The sequence below is a fragment of the Adiantum capillus-veneris genome, chromosome 6, assembly GCF_014529385.1.
Source record: "Adiantum capillus-veneris isolate H3 chromosome 6, ASM1452938v2, whole genome shotgun sequence".
Taxonomy (NCBI): Eukaryota; Viridiplantae; Streptophyta; class Polypodiopsida; order Polypodiales; family Pteridaceae; genus Adiantum; species Adiantum capillus-veneris.
Genome location: NC_140936.1, coordinates 106994221 through 107010159, shown reverse-complemented (window position 1 = coordinate 107010159; position 15939 = coordinate 106994221). Strand labels below are relative to the sequence as shown.

Below are 15939 nucleotides of genomic sequence, written 5' to 3'. Positions count from 1 at the left end.
CACTCACCGTCCCGGTGAGAGGAATACTGAAAAAACTGTGAAAGAAAACCATTAGGTACTGCATCTGTACATCCTTCATGAAGCAGGTTCTAGGCCCAAAAGTGGAGTTTAAACACATTGCACTGCTAAAAAATGATGTTCTACAGCAAAGAGATAAGCTCAGTTTGATTCTAGTGCATCATTATCTGCCCTAACCATAGTGATAGTAAAATGACTTGGTCCATGCTTGCAGTTGCAGACGAACTTGCCACATTTTTTGCAACAATACTCTTCTCGCAGGGAGGGATGACCATAAGCCCGAGTAACACCGCAAATAGGGTTAAGCTATAGGTAGCTCCATCATGATGGCAGAACAGAAATGCCTTCACAGCAACAGGACGCAACCAAGTGAATGCATCGAGCCATCTTATCATGCAGGTGTTGGGGCAAAAATTTCCTGAGTCTGAGAAGGGTGGGGAAGGCTAGATAGGGGCGAGGTGGGGAGGGGAGGGGAGGGTAGGGTAGGGGCGAGAGGGGGTGGGTAGGGCGAGGGGAAGGGAGGGGGTGGGTAGGGGCGAGTAGGGTAGGGTAGGGGCGAGGGCAAGAAAGCATAGTAACAGGGGACGCCCTTTTTCGGGCTTCCCGTCCCCACTTTTCCGTCCCCACTTGCCGTCCCGCTCTCTTTTTTACACTAAAAATCCATTTCAGCCCCGTCCCCAGTCCCCCGTTCCCCCGTCCCGGAATGCGTCCCTTGTGACTATGCAAGAAAGGGTAGGGGCGAGTAGCAAGAAGGGGGTGGGTAGGGGAGGGTAGGGGCGAGAGAGTGTGAGGGGGAGGGTAGGGACGAGAGCAAGAAGGGGTGGGTAGGGGCGAGTAGGGGGTAGGGTAGGGGCGAGAGCAAGAAGGGGTGGGTAGGGGCGAGTAGGGGTAGGGTAGGGGCGAGTAGGGGAGGGTAGGGGCGAGAGAGTGTGAAGGGGAGGGTAGGGACGAGAGCAAGAAGGGGTGGGTATGGGGCGAGTAGGGGGTAGGGAAGGGGCGAGTAGGGGAGGGTAGGGGCGAGAGAGTGTGAGGGGGAGGGTAGGGGCGAGAGCAAGAAGGGGTGGGTAGGGGCGAGATTGTGTCAGACCATTTTGAAAGTGCAGGTTGAGGACAGAGCCAACTATTCTCAGCAAGACGACTATTAGGAGCAGGGAATTCATCAAGCAGGACCTGTTCTGTGAAGGGATTTGGCTAGACACAGAGGTTAGCTTCGTTTTGGTTGGAGAAGCAGACACCAATGGGGCTGATGTTTGATGGGGGCTGAACTCTTTTTTAGGGGATTTCTTCCCGTTTCTATGATTCTTCATAGGCTCACCAAATTCAAAGGCTTCCACCAAGGGCACATCAGGAGTAGCTTTTGTGACCTTCGACCTTTGAGCTGGCTCAGGTGGCTCATTGGAAGAGGGTGTACCTTCAGTCAAAGAGTGAATCGAAACTCCAAAACAGGGCATAGATTTGGTAGCATCCAACCACTCCAACAGATCCTCATCTGACCCGTCAGGTGGAGTAGGCTGTTCCAATTCGAGGCTGGCTGCTAAGGACAAAGAACTATGTTGCACCACGGGATCCATACCACCTTCTAAGAGAATGGGTTGCATCGAGGAGCCAGAATTATGTATCCACATTGCATCATTTCCCCAATCGTGGAGTGCTTTATTGTGTCGCAGCCATGGTCTTCCAATAAGCAAGGGAAATTCGCCCTCAACCTGGGGAAGACGAACCACCACAAAATCCAAGTTAAAAGTAAAGTCTTGTACCTGCAGAGGCACATTATCCACTATGCCCACCGGGTAGACTATCCGCTGGTCGGCCAATGTCACTGTGAAGGGAGCATGGCGAGTAAGTTGTAGACCTAGAGCTAACATAGTGAACTCGGGCATCAGGTTGATGCCAGATCCACCATCCACTATCACTCCTGAGAATTGCCGACCTAAAACGGACACTGTAAGGCGAGGGCTTCTATAATCAGTGAGTGGAGCAGCAGGATTGGATATCATATAGGACTCTGACTGTCGCACTGGGAGGTGCCCGCCACTAGGACCTGCTCGAGGGTAAAGTGACTGAATAACTGCAAGGGTGTCACTTCTGAAACTCGCATCTAGTCGAAGCATGTCATACAATGACACTTGGTGAAAGGTATTCTTCAATATAGTCTCTGCTGTAGGTTTTTCTCTTGGGATCAGTGTCTTCTTAGTTTCCTTGATCTTTTGTAAGTCAACAACTGCTTCTAAGAAAGCCCCATCAATATCGGAGAGCATAGTAAAAGATCCTTTCTTAGCACTAGGGGATGGCATGTTAGCTGCCCTAGGAGGTGTAGGCATTGGGGAGGAAAGGGCTGTACCTGCTGGAAGATTGAGGCCGAGGGCTGCCCTCTGAGCTCGTGTGAGGACACCAGCTGGCTCCTCTACCAGCTGCAACTTGTCTTGAGAGGCAATCATATGGGCAGAGAGTGGTGGCTTGGGGTTGGTACTAACTGCTATCAAATTGATCTTGGGAAAGGTGAATTCAGGTTGGCTGACTTGGGCTCGTAGAGGTAGAGGTGCGTTGTTTTGGACAATCCTTAGTGTACTGATCCTGAGCCTCAGGGCAAAGTTGGCATGGAGAAGAGCCTTCTGGCAGAGGGCATTTGCTCTGATAATGCCCATATTCTCCACATCTGTAGCAGAGTATGGGCCGATTGGGAGGACGAAACGGGGGACGAGGTGGTTGCTGCATGGAGTTGGAGGCTGAAGTGTAGAAGCTCTGAGGGGTTGAGGTGGCATTAGCATTATAAAAACTTTGAGTCGGGAAAGTACTTGACATACCTTGGACAGCAGGGTTATTGAGCAAAGGTGGCATGTAGTTGGGATGGCCGTAGTGGGAAACCATGTTGGATGATGGTGCTAACCCTTGTTGGAGAGAAGGACCAAGACTTTGCTGTATTTTGTGCAATCCCTTTAGGTAGTAACAATCCTTGTCCTCATGTCCAGATTTTTCACAGAGGTGGCAGTAAACCCGAAGGGGGCATTCCTGCGGAGGGTGCCCTGGAGAGCGGCATGAGCTACACCAAACCGTAGCCTTAGTCTCTTGCTGACACTTGAGCTCTTCTAGCTTGCGCTTAATCTGTTCCAATGCCTCATGATTTGGAGGCTTATCTTGTCTAAGAGAGAAGGACCTGTCCTCTTGAAGAGCTCGCTGTAACTTTAGGGCTTCCAGTTCCCTGCGTAAAGAAGTTAAAGGATCAGCAAGACTACCTTCCGAGAACACAGAGGGAGTATCTATGTGAGGAGAGTTGTTGAACAGCTTCCTAGCCCCCTCTATCCTAGTAGCAACTGCGATGAACTCCTCGAGAGTGGCGTCGGGTCGGAGACTCTCTCGGAGTTTTTGTTGAGAAGTTTTGGGAAGCGCCTTCTCCACCCACTTTTTAACCATGAATTCACCGGGTTGTTGGGGGAGCTTGGCCACCAGCGACTTAGTTTTAGTCATAAGCTCTGCAAAAGTCTCCTCAGGCTTGAGCACCATGTTGGCCAACTCATCCAACACCTTCTCCTGGTAGTCACCCGGCCAGAAAGTTGCACAGAACTGCTGTCTTAAGGCTGCCCAAGTTGCAGAATGGTTCTCTGCAAATTGGCTGTACCATTTATCTGCTAGGCCATCCAGGGTGGATGGAAATAGTACCAAGTAAGCATCTTCTCTGTTCAGCCCACGTCCCCTACAGAGAGATACAAATCTTCTTGCATGGTCGTCAGCATCTTCTGAAGACAGCCCTTTGAATGTAGGGAACTTGATGTTCACCTTGGCCAAAACACTAGCTAGTGGCTCCATGATTCCTTGCTGAGTCTGTTGCACAATAGCTTGTTGTAGAAGAATAGGAGAGAGCTTTTCTGGAGAAGGTGATCGCGAAGATGGGGAACCTGATGAAGGAATGGGTGATGTGATATGTGGAGGTATAGGTGATGAGGTTGAAGGATTTCTACAAGGTGTCAAAGGTCGTCTTCTGTGATGGTACTTCAGAGGGCTCAGTAGTGGGCTTTGACGCTCAACTGACCTCCTTGTATGTGTCATACAGTGACCTCCAAACCAACCATGCTTTGGGCAAGAAAACCTTGAACTGGCTGAAGACTGGTGTAGACTCTACTAGACCAGACGAGTGTCTAGACCAGCTGGACCAGGGACGAGGAGGACTAGACCAGGGTCTACACCAGACAAGTGACTAGACCAGCTAGACAAGGGTCGAGGGGGTCTAGACCAGAGATGAGGGCAAGTTGGACCAGGGCGAGAGGGGACCAGACCAGCAAGGCGAGAGACTTAGACTACACAGGCGAAGCGAAGAAACAAGCTACTCAACAGAGTGAGACTTCAGTTGAGGTCCCACCGTGATCGCCAAAATGAGAGCACCTGTAGCGCGGATAATGCGTCGTGCTCTCTTCAGTGTGGGTGCCCCTCAGTGCAATGTGCGTGACAATCTCACTCAAACAAATGAAAACTCTCTCAAACAGAATGAAACACAGAAACAACGGATAACAACACAGAAACAATGGATAACAACAGAGACACAACAGTGGACCTGAACAGGTGGACTCAACTAGCTCAAAGAACCATGTACAGACTCTGGCGTGGCAGCACACTCCGCTCCAGCCCAGGACTCATAGGTACAAATGGGGTGTCGAGGCTCAAATGTGCAGGGATGGTGAAGCAGTGCTCTGTGTAAGACTTCCTCTAGACGACTACGTGCCAGATAATCTTGTGAAGCCCCTGATGATACTGACCCAACGGCCCATAAATGTCAGCCACCTAAGCCAATCTCCAAAGTGAGTGGTGGTGGTGACCTGGCCACGATGTCCACTAGACCACCGTCCGTATCCTGCCACGTGTCACTGCCCAGCCCAGCCCAAGAGAGTTCGTCCAGTGTGAACCAGACCCGACGGTTCACACCAGACCAACTATACTAACTGAGTGTCTTGTGAAAGTGACCCTGTAGCCTGCTACAATGTTTAACCGTGCCATGTGTGAGGCAGGCCATGTGTGAGGGCCTGCCTGATACTTGGAGCCTATCTACTATTGTACCTATCTTCAAGTCGGGAGACCCTATGGAGCTTGGGAATTATCGCACTATCATGATTGGACACACATTGGCACGGTTGTACGCATCTATTCTTGAGCAGCAGTTGAGTAGATGGGCAGAGAGGGAGGGGATACGCGTAGCCGGGCAAGCAGCGTTCAGGAGGGGTTTTTCTACTCTTGACCATATCTTGACACTCAGAGCCATCATTGAGGAGGGTAGATCACATGGGAGACGGATCTATTGTAGCTTTGTGGATTTCCACAAAGCATTTGACATAGTACCCAGAGCTAGATTGTTGCACAGATTACAGCAGATAGGAGTACCCACAGAGCTCATTTGGGGGGTCATGGCATTCTATAGGTCAGTAGTGGGGCATGTACGCACCTCAGAGGGTCTATCCACACCGGTTCACTCCACTATTGGGGTGAAGCAGGGTTGCCCGCTCTCTCCTACTCTATTTCGTATGTATGTGGATGAGGTTTCTGACTACATTGAGAGAGATGGTGATAGAGGTGCACAACTGGAAGGGACATGGATTCCACTATTGTTATATACTGATGATATTGTGTTGATCTCCGACTCTCCGGAGGGGATGCAACGTCACTTGGATGCTTTGCATAGGTTTGCCCAAGAAAGTGGTTTGTCTGTCAACCTTGGTAAAACCAAGGTCATGGTATTTAATACCACCCCACAGTGGATCAGGAGGTCAGCGCCCGCATTCACATACAGCCAAGAGACAGTGGAGTATATAGATGCTTATACTTACCTTGGAGTGGTTTTTAGTGTGCCAGCATTTTCACTGAGGAGGGCAGCAGAGACTAGATTGACCAGAGCCCAGGTAGCACTGGGTAGATTGGAAAGGATGTGTTCACAGGTTCAGTTTCAGGAGCCTCGGACGAAGCTCTGGCTCTTTGACACTTTGGTGGCTTCTGCATTGCTTTATGGAGCTGAGATTTGGGGACCTTCATTGGATCATCATGGGAGGACAGGCCGCACTGATGGATGGGGGGACATGGAGAAGCCTCTGGTCTCTATGATCTCGCGGCTCATTAGAGCCAAGGCTTCAGTACCATGTGCCATTGTCCGAGCAGAGCTAGTTGCCTCCCAACTAGTGGTTGAGGTGCTCACCTGATCTGTCTCCTTCATACACCGCATGTGGGAACTTCCCAGAGACAGATATGCCCGCCTTGCACTCGAGTCCTCTCGATAGTTAGCCATGCAGGGAGATACAGCATGCTGGTATGGGGAGATGACATCATGGTTTCAGGCACATGGGTTCAGCATAGACAGATTGCCTCCTTTCCAGTACTCACTGGATGCACCCTCTCTGACTCTTACACAGTCCGAGATCACAAGGCTCACCCGCCAGGACCTGACTCAGCTAGACACCAGGAGGACATGGATACAGCCAACACAGGAGCTGGGCACGAAGATGGCTTTCTACAGAGAGCATCTTCTCCAGCTTACGGAGGACAGTTTGGTGACGAGGCCCAGGTACATGGACACCCACTTGTCTCATGGGGTACAATGTGCTATTGGCCAGATACGCACATCTTCGCACCAGCTGCGGATCGAGACTGGGAGATTTAGCGGAGTACCAGCAGAGGCCAGGACATGCCCCCTATGTGACATAGAGCCTGAGACAGAGTTGCACTACACATGCCACTGCCCCATCTACTCAAGATATGAGGCCGCTTCCACTGCTTTTTTAGAGAGGGCTTTGGACCACTCTCCAAAGTCATGCGGTACGAGCATCAGAGATGCTTGGGTTTGTTTTTGCTCGAGCTGCGCAGACACAGAGAGATCCTGATGAGAGGAGAGGCTAGCCAGTCTCAGAGATAGATCACAGACTTCCTTAGAGCAGACACTGGACACCCGGAGGAGTTACTACCACAGTAGAGCTCGCCGCCTCACGCCAGAGACACTGATCGACCGGGCGACCGAGGTGGGGAGATCCAGACGCCCGCGACTACGGAGGACTACACAGCACCGACGGAGGCTGTATCAGAGGATTCGGATCACTTTGGCACGACATGCACGACGCCCGGTCAGACTACTGACCATGGAGGAGATTGATGAGATCCGCGAGGGACCGATGCTGGATCTCTTGTGATTTTAGCTATCCCAGCTAGCTGATTAGTTCACACCTTGGAGTTTAGGATTCCATAGTAGTCATTTAGTCATTTTGTCATATTGTCATTTTCATTTCATTTTGTTACTTTTGTTACTCGGACTTTGTATCAGATCCACCACATTGTAACTTTTAGGTCTCATAGGTCACTTTGGCCTTTTGAAGACGTTAATATAACATTTCATTTCTCTCTCTCTCTCTCTCTCTCTCTCTCTCTCTCTCTCTCTCTCTCTCTCTCTCAATTGCGAGGTTTGGGAGAGGGCAAGGGCAGCCAGCCAGGGCGAGGGCTTGGTGGCGAGGGCGAGGCCAGACAGGGCGAGGGCGATGTAGCGCGGATAATGTGTCATGCTCTCTACAGTGTGGGTGCCCCTCAGTGCAATGTGCGTGACAATCTCACTCAAACAAATGGAAACTCTCTCAAACAGAATGAAACACAGAAACAATGGATAACAACAGAGACACAACAGTGGACCAGAACATGTGGACTCGACTAGCTCAAAGAACCATGTACAGACTCTGGCGTGGCAGCACACTCAGCTCCAGCCCAGGACTCACAGGTACAAATGGGGGTGTCGAGGCTCAGATGTGCAGGGATGGTGAAGCAGAATGAAACGCAGACTCCTTGACGAGAATTTTTGGGTTGCAAAGGGATCTTGAGGCTACTGAAGATGATCCCGTTTCTTGTTTCTAATACCTACTTTGTGGGTTCTGAAGATAGAAGAATCAAGTTGAGCGCCTCAGGAGATTCAATTAAATGTAAAACTTCTGGCTGATCCATCTCCAATAACATGCCGGTAACTTTTCCTGCGTGATCCTGTTCTAAATGATCTACAAGTGGATAAAGCTTCTCGCCCAACATCAATCTCTGTTGTTGAGGAGGAGCTGATTCTAAGGCTGATGCCAAAGCTGCAATCGGCATAAAGCTTGTATGAGATGTGCTCGAAGGCATTCCAACCATTTCATAGCTATTGGCTCCTTGAAGAGATACTTCCTAGCCATTCCTAGACGTTTGAGAGTAGCGTAGTGGCCAGTTCTGCCACGAGAAATCATCTGCTGAGGCAGAAGCGGTTGTTGCTGAGGCTGGGTTTATTAGATAGGGCAGGGGCGAGGGGGAAGGGGCGAGGGACTAGGGACTAGAGGCTAGGGGCTAGGGGCTAGAGGCTAGGGACTAGGGGCGAGGGGCTAGGGACTAGGGACTAGGGGCGAGGGGCGAGGGACTAGGGACTAGGGACTAGGGACTAGAGGCTAGAGGCTAGGGACTAGGGACTAGGGGCGAGGGACTAGGGACTAGGGGCTAGGGGCAAGGGGCAAGGGACTAGGGGCTAGGGGCGAGGGGCTAGGGGCTAGGGACTAGGGACGAGGGGCGAGGGGCCAGGGGCTAGGGGCTAGGGGCGAGGGGCTAGGGACTAGAGGCTAGGGACTAGGGACTAGGGGCGAGGGGCTAGGGGCTAGGGACTAGGGGCGAGGGACTAGAGGCTAGGGGCTAGGGACTAGGGACCAGGGACTAGGGGCTAGGGGCAAGGGACTAGGGGCTAGGGGCGAGGGGCGAGGGGGAAAGGGGGGCGAGGGTGAGGGTAGGGGCGAGGGCGAGGGGGAGAGGGGGAGGGTAGGGCGAGGGGAGGGGGAGGGATTAGCTCGAGGGTGAGGGGGGAAATGGGAAGGGTAAGGTGCAAATAAAGAGCACGCAGCTATCATGAGCAAGAGAGATATCGTGATCTTGGAATTCATCTTGCAGGACGGGTTCGGTGAAGGGAGTTTGCTAGACACAGAGGAGAGCTTTGTTCTGGTCTGAGAAGCAGACACCAAAGGGGTTGATGTTTGAAGGGGAGTGAACTGTTGTAGAAGAGATTTCTTACTGCTTTTATGCTTCTTCATAGACTCAGGTGGCACATTAGATTGAGTTGCTATGGAATCATTTAAAGAGGGTGTTCCTTCAGGCAAAGAGTGAATAGAGACTCCATAACAAGGCATAGATTTGGTAGCCTCCAACCACTCCAGCAGGTCTTCATCTGACCCATCCGACGGAGTAGGTTGTTCCAGTTCGGGATTGGACTCCATGGACAGGGAACTGTGATGCACCACCGGATCCATTCCGCCTTCAAGGCGAATCGGTTGCATTGGGGAGCCAGGGGTTCGTATCCACATTGCATCGTTTCCCCAATCATGTAGTGCTTTCGTGTGTCGTAGCCATGGTCTGCCAATGAGCAATGGGAAGCCGCCTTCTACCTGGGGAAGGCGAACCACCACAAAATCCAAGCTGAATGTGAAATCTTGAACCTGCAGAGGCACCTTTTCTACAATGCCCAAGGGGTAGACAGTCCTCTGGTCGGCCAAAGTCACTGTGAATGGGGCAGGCCTAGTGGGCTGGAGACCCAATGCCAGCATAGTGAATTCAGGCATCAGGTTGATACCCGACCCACCATCTACTATGACCCCTGAGAATTCGCGGCTCATAATAGAAACGGTTAGACGCGGACTCCTGTAATCAGTAAGTGAAGCTTCGGGATAGGATATCTTGTAGGATTCGGAGGGCTGCACTGGGAGGTGCCCGCCACTAGACCCTGCACCAGGGTACAGAGATTGAATGATGGCAAGGGTGTCACTTCGAAAATTTGCATCAAGTCGAAGCATGTCATACAATGACACTTGCTGAAAGGTATTCTTAAATATAGTCTCTGCTGTAGGTTTTTCTCTTGGGATCAGTGTCTTCTTAGTTTCCTTGATCTTTTGTAAGTCAGCAACTGCTTCTAAGAAAGCCCCATCAATATCGGAGAGCATAGTAAAAGATCCTTTCTTAGCACTAGGGGATGGCATGTCAGCTGCTGGAGGAGGTGTAGGCATTGGGGAGGAAAAGGGCTGTACCTGCTGGAAGATTGAGGTCGAGGGCTGCCCTCTGAGCTCGTGTAAGGACACCAGCTGGCTCCTCTACCAGCTGCAACTTGTCTTGAGAGGCAATCATATGGGCAGAAAGTGGTGGCTTGGGGTTGGTACTAACTGTTATCAAATTGATCTTGGGAAAGGTGAATTCAGGTTGGCTCTGACTTGGGCTTGCAGAGGTAGAGGCGCGTTGTTTTGGACAATCCTTAGTGTAGTGATCCTGAGCCTCAGGGCAAAGTTGGCACGGAGGAGAGCCTTCTAGCAGAGGGCATTTGCTGTGATAATGCCCATACTCTCCACATCTGGAACATAAAATGGGCCGATTCGAGGGACGGAATGGTGGACGAGGTGGTTGTTGCATGGAGTTTGAGGGTGACGTGTAGAAGCTTTGAGGGGTTGAGGGAGCATTAGCATGATAAAAATTGGGAGATGCGAAGTTGTTGTGCATACCTTGCATAGGAGGTGTTGTCAGCAGAGGTGGCATAGGGTGTTGATGACCATAGGGTGAAACCATGTTGGATGTAGGTGTCAACCCTTGTTGAAGGTTGGGGGCGAGGCTCTGTTGTAGTTGCCGCATTCCCTTCAGATAATAGCACTCTTTGTCATCATGGCCAGGCTTCTCGTAGAAATGGCAGTAAGCTCGAAGTGGGCAGTCCTGAGAAGGATGCCCTGGAGATCGACATGAGCTACACCATACCATAGCCATAGTCTCCTGCTAAGACCTGAGCTCTTCTAGCTCTCTTTAAAGTTGATCATAAGCCTCTTGATGTGGGGGCTTCTCCTGTCTAAGAGAGAAGGATCTCTCTTCCTGAAGGGCCCGCTGTAGCTTTAGGGCTTCCAGTTCCCTGCGTAAAAAAGTCAAGGGGTCTGATGGACTGTCCACGAGTACAGGGGCAGTTTCTACCTGAGGAGAGTCAGTGAACAGCTTCCTAGCTCCCTCTATTCTAGTAGCAGCAGCAACAAAGTCCTCCAGACTGGCTTCAGGACGGAGACTTTCTCTGAGCTTTTGTTGAGAAGTCTTAGGCAGAGCCTTCTCTACCCACTTCTTCACCATAAATTCTCCTGGTTGCTGAGGCAGCTTGGCGACCAGGGACTTTGTTTTGGTCATGAGCTCAGCAAATGTCCCCTTGGGCTGGAGCAACAGGTTGGCCATCTCATCTAGAATCTTTTCTTGATAATCCCCTGGTCGGAAAGCTTCACAGAACTGCTGTCTTAACATAGTCCAAGTAGCAAAGTGGTTTTGAGCAAACTGACTGTACCATTTATCTGCAAGACCATCCAAGGTGGACGGAAAGAGCACGAGGTAGGCGTCTTCTCTATTGAGGCCACGACCTCTGCAAAGAGAAACAAACGTCCGAGCATGGTCATCAACATCCTTTGTGGAGAGACCCTTGAAGGTAGGGAACTTGATGTTCACCTTGGCCAGAACACTAGTGAGCTCCTCCATGGCCTCTTGCTCCTGAGCCTGTTGCTCACTAGCTTGCTGTAACAAAATGGGGGAGAGCCTTACCGGAGAAGGTGACCTGGAGGAGGATGTAGAACCAGTTGAAGGAATGGAGGGAGCTGTATGTGTAGGTATGGGTGATGGTGTTAATATACTTCTACTGGGTACCAAAGGTTGGCGTCGTCTGTGGTAGTACTTTTGGGGGCTCAGTAGTGCGCTTTGACGCTCTAATGATCGCCTTGTATGTGTCATGCAGTAACCACCACCCCAACCAAGCTTTGGGCAAGAAGAACTTCACCTGGTTGAATAGTGGACTAGACTCTACTAGACCAGGTGAGTGACTAGACCAACTGGCCTGGACCAGGACGAGAAGGACTAGACCAGGGATGAGGAGGACTAGACCAGGACGAGGACTGGGTGGACCAGGGCGAGAGAGGACTGGACCAGCAAGGTGAGAGACTAGACCAGCTAGATTAAGCTGTCTAGGGTGAAACTGGACGAGACCAGCACAGGCGAGACGAAGAAAAACCAGCTAGCTGCTTTACTTGTACTCAACAGAGAGTGAGACTTCAATTGAGGTCCCACCGTGATCGCCAAAATGAGAGCACCTGTAGCGCGGATAATGTGTCGTGCTCTCTACAGTGTGGATGCCCCTCAGTGCAATGTGCATGACAATCTCACTCAAACAAATGGAAACTCTCTCAAACGGAATGAAACACAGAAACAATGGATAACAATAGAGACACACACAACAGTGGACCAGAACATGTGGACTCGACTAGCTCAAAGAACCATGTACAGACTCTGGCGTGGCAGCACACTCAGCTCCAGCCCAGGACTCACAGGTACAAATGGGGGTGTCGAGGCTTAGATGTGCAGGGATGGTGAAGCAGTGCTCTGTGGAAGACTCGCTCTCTCGACGACGATGCTGGACCAAAAATGAAGCCGATGATGATAATGACCCAACGGCTCATAAATGTCAGCCACCTAAACCAATCTCCAAAGTGAGTGGTGGTGGTGACCTGGTCACGATGTCCACTAGACCATCGTCCGTATCCTGCCACGTGTCACTGCCCAGCCAAGCCCAAAGAGTCCGTCCAGAGTCCGACTAGTGTGAACTAGGCCAGACCAACCGTGCTAACTGAGTGTCCTGTGAAAGTGACACTGTAGCCTGCTACAGGCGAGACCTCAGCAAGGCAGTGGGCAGAGGCTACTCGAACAGTAGACAGCAGCACTACATGGAAAGCAAGCAGGGCTGTTACGGCAGCTAGCAGGCCCACTGTGTCTCTGCAGCAAGTTACATTGCTCTCACATCAACACCAATGGCAGCTGGTGAGGGCCTTGACTCAGTACTTGCTCTGTTCTTCTCTCTCGGATGGACCAACCAACCGAGGATGGTGATGCAAGTGGCTTCACCACCCCACAAAAAATGAAAGCGACATTCAAGCAGAGGAACAGAGATAGTATACTCTCGCCAAGCTCTCTACGGGCAGGGAAAACCGTCAGAGTCCAAGATGATGTAATGATGGAGAGGGTTCAAGTGATGATTAAATCGGAGCTCAGCTTTATGAGAGATGACATCAGGAAAGAGATGTACGCAAACGCAGAGAGTTATAAGAATTCTATGTATGCAGATATGAGGAAAGAATTGGATAAAGCAATGCTTGGTAAGCATGATGAGATGTATCTATCTGTGAAAGGGGAGATGCAGGCTCTAATGCGGGCAGAAGTGAATGTAATGGAATGTATTATGCAGATTAAGTTGGATGAGGCAATTGCAAGCTTTGAATCTTGGAAAAACAATGTGGAAAAGTGCATGAAGGAAAAGGATGTAGTGATTGAAGAGCTTAAAGGGGAACTTGCAGCTTGCAAAATTATGCCCAAAATGGAGGGGGGAAATGAGCCCTCGATGTTAAAGGAGCTCGAAGAAATTAAGGAGCAGGTGAAAACTCTGCGCGAAGGGGAAGAACAAAACTCGAAAGAGGCTTCCTCATGGGCGGAGCGCCTTTTTAAAACACGGGAGAAGGTTGACGAAGCAGAAAAATGGATTGAAGGTGCAAAGAAAGGGAAGGCCCGGATGCCAGGAAGCCGCACAGACTTCTACCATCATCAATATGACCATTGAGGAGGAACAGAAGAGGAGGAATAGAGCCCTCCATGTGCGTATTACTGATATCAAAGACACCGAAAATGTAGAAGAAGTGAAGGAACTCTTGCAACGCATGGGCATCCCGGAACCTATGCACACAGGTGCTTGGAGAGTAGGAAAGAAGGGAGTGGATGAGAAGGGAAACGTCAAAGAGAGAGCACTTATTTTGCGTTTCCCGACTTTGGAAACAAGGAAGTTCCTGAAGAAGAGACCAGCACTTAAGAAAACTGGGATATTTATGGGGGATGACCTTACTTTAGCACAAATAGCACATATGCAAGAGTTGGTGCCAGAGATCAAGGCAACAAGGGAGAAGGGAAAAATTGCCTTTTATAGAGGAGGGAAAGTAGTGGTTTTGGAAAGACTCACAACATGACGGTGAGAGACATATGGAACCACACTCCGGATGGCGGCATGGAATTGTAATGGATCATATAGGCTGGATGTGGGTGCCTTTGAGGATAGCTTCAGAGATAGAGACATTGTCTTTTACTCAGAGACACATCAGAAATTTGGAGAGTTGATGCCAAGTGTGACTGGTTATTCATTGGAGACAGCTTGTCGGCCAGACACTAGATCCCAGCATGGGAGTCGAGGTTCAGGAGGGGTAGCAGTCTTATTCAGGGAGGAGTTGCAGCCGCTATTACAGATTGTCCGGAGAGATGACCAAGCGAGATACATGTGGGTGAGACTGAGAGCTGAGACGGGCAGATTCTTATACATTGCTATACGTTACTTTCCCCCTAGCACATCAGTATATACCTCACCTAGAGGGCAATCCCCTTTCTCTATACTTGATGATGACATATGGGAGTTCTCTAGAGATGGAGATATCATTCTCTTGGGAGACTTTAATGCGAGGACAGCCAACTCCCAAATGGTATTTTATGATACCTCGGAGGAGATGCTTAGAGAGATGGATATATCGGAGATGGGGCTTGACAGACACTCACAGAATAGAGAGCACACAGAGTATGGGAGATATCTCATGGAGATGATGACTACGCATGGTTTGGCCATACTTAATGGCCATACTTAATGGTCTAGAGATTTTTCCTTCGTCTGGGGGATTAACATGCTTTCCACACAGACATGGGGCCAGTACAGTGGACTATGTCATGACTTCACCGAGCTTCATCTCTAGTATTCAAGATCTCAATGTGGGACCTAGACCTGTTGGAGTAGCAGTGGACCATGCTTTTCTGACTTTTTCAGTCTCTTTCCAGTATAGTGCCTCTCAGACACCACGGAGGATTGCACACACACAGTATACTTTTACACCGGAGACGGACTCAGTTCATGTGGAGGAGATTTACAGGCGGATGTGGGCAGCTGAGCCTGTATATACCGTGGAGGAGATCACCACTTTATTGACGGAGATCTTGCATGGGGCAGCAGCAGAAGCATACCCACACACTCAACTAGATCAGAGAAGGCGTTCCGGGAACATGCCTCAAAGGTTGGTATGATGAGGAGTGTAGAGAGATGAGAGTTCAGATTCAGAGCGAGCTTATACTTGGAGTCATTACATATAGACAGTCTCGGATTGCCCTTCGGTGTTTAGTGCGACGGAATAAGCGGGCCTTTTTAGCCCAGATGGAACGTGATTTGTATCAGCTCTTTTTGAGTCGAGATTCAGGTGAGGCCTGGCGTCTCCTCCATGAGCACTCACCTCCTCATTACTTCTCCCGAGATTTGGGGTCAGTATGCAGCATCATTATATACAGTACCTGGGCAACCACCATTACTAGACCCTCTAGAGCCATGTCCAGCCACTAGTACCTTCTTTACCACTGAGATGGTGAAGAACGCCATTGACAAGATGAGGATTAGGAGAGCATATGATCATGATGGTTTGGTGGCAGAGCACTTGATACATGCTAGAGATTTACTGTCAGAGGTTCTTGCGCGGTTGTTTAACCGTGTCATGTGTGAGGGACTACCCGAGTCTTGGAGATTATCTACTATTGTACCTCTCTTCAAGGTAGGGGACCCCACGGTGCCAGGGAACTACTGTACTATTATGATAGGGCACACATTGGCACGGTTGTATGCATCCATTCTTGAACAACAATTGAGTAAATGGGCAGAAAATGAGGGCATACGAGCAGCAAGACAGGCTGGATTTCTCCACTTTGGACCATATTCTTACACTCAGAGCCATTATTGAGGAGGGTCGGGCACATGGGAGACAGATGTATTGTTGCTTTGTGGACTTCGGCAAAGCATTTGACACAGTGCCGAGGGCCAGATTGATGCACAAGCTACTGAAGTTG

At 50.2% G+C, this 15939-nt stretch overlaps 2 protein-coding genes across 3 annotated transcripts in view; one reads left to right on the top strand and one right to left on the bottom strand.

Annotated features, from left to right (window-relative positions):
* Positions 1-15939, top strand: part of LOC147456041 (HAD-superfamily hydrolase, subfamily IG, 5'-nucleotidase) — a 143746-nt gene that overhangs the window by 115446 nt on the left and 12361 nt on the right. The window lies entirely within an intron of this gene.
* Positions 7940-10007, bottom strand: LOC147456042 (uncharacterized). Its single transcript, XM_086515174.1, has 2 exons — positions 9184-10007; positions 7940-8099 (listed from the first exon to the last, which is right to left on the bottom strand). The coding sequence occupies exons 1-2, from the start codon at positions 10005-10007 to the stop codon at positions 7940-7942; spliced, it is 984 nt and encodes a 327-aa protein (XP_086371300.1).

Excerpts from the sequence above, each read along its gene's own strand:
- LOC147456042 (XM_086515174.1), bottom strand. The coding sequence starts at position 10,007 with ATGCCATCCCCTAGTGCTAAGAAAGGATCTTTTACTATGCTCTCCGAT. Across the intron at positions 8,100-9,183 it reads GATGAAGACCTGCTGGAGTG|CTTTGGCATCAGCCTTAGAA; the intron begins GTTGGAGGCTAC and ends TGCCGATTGCAG.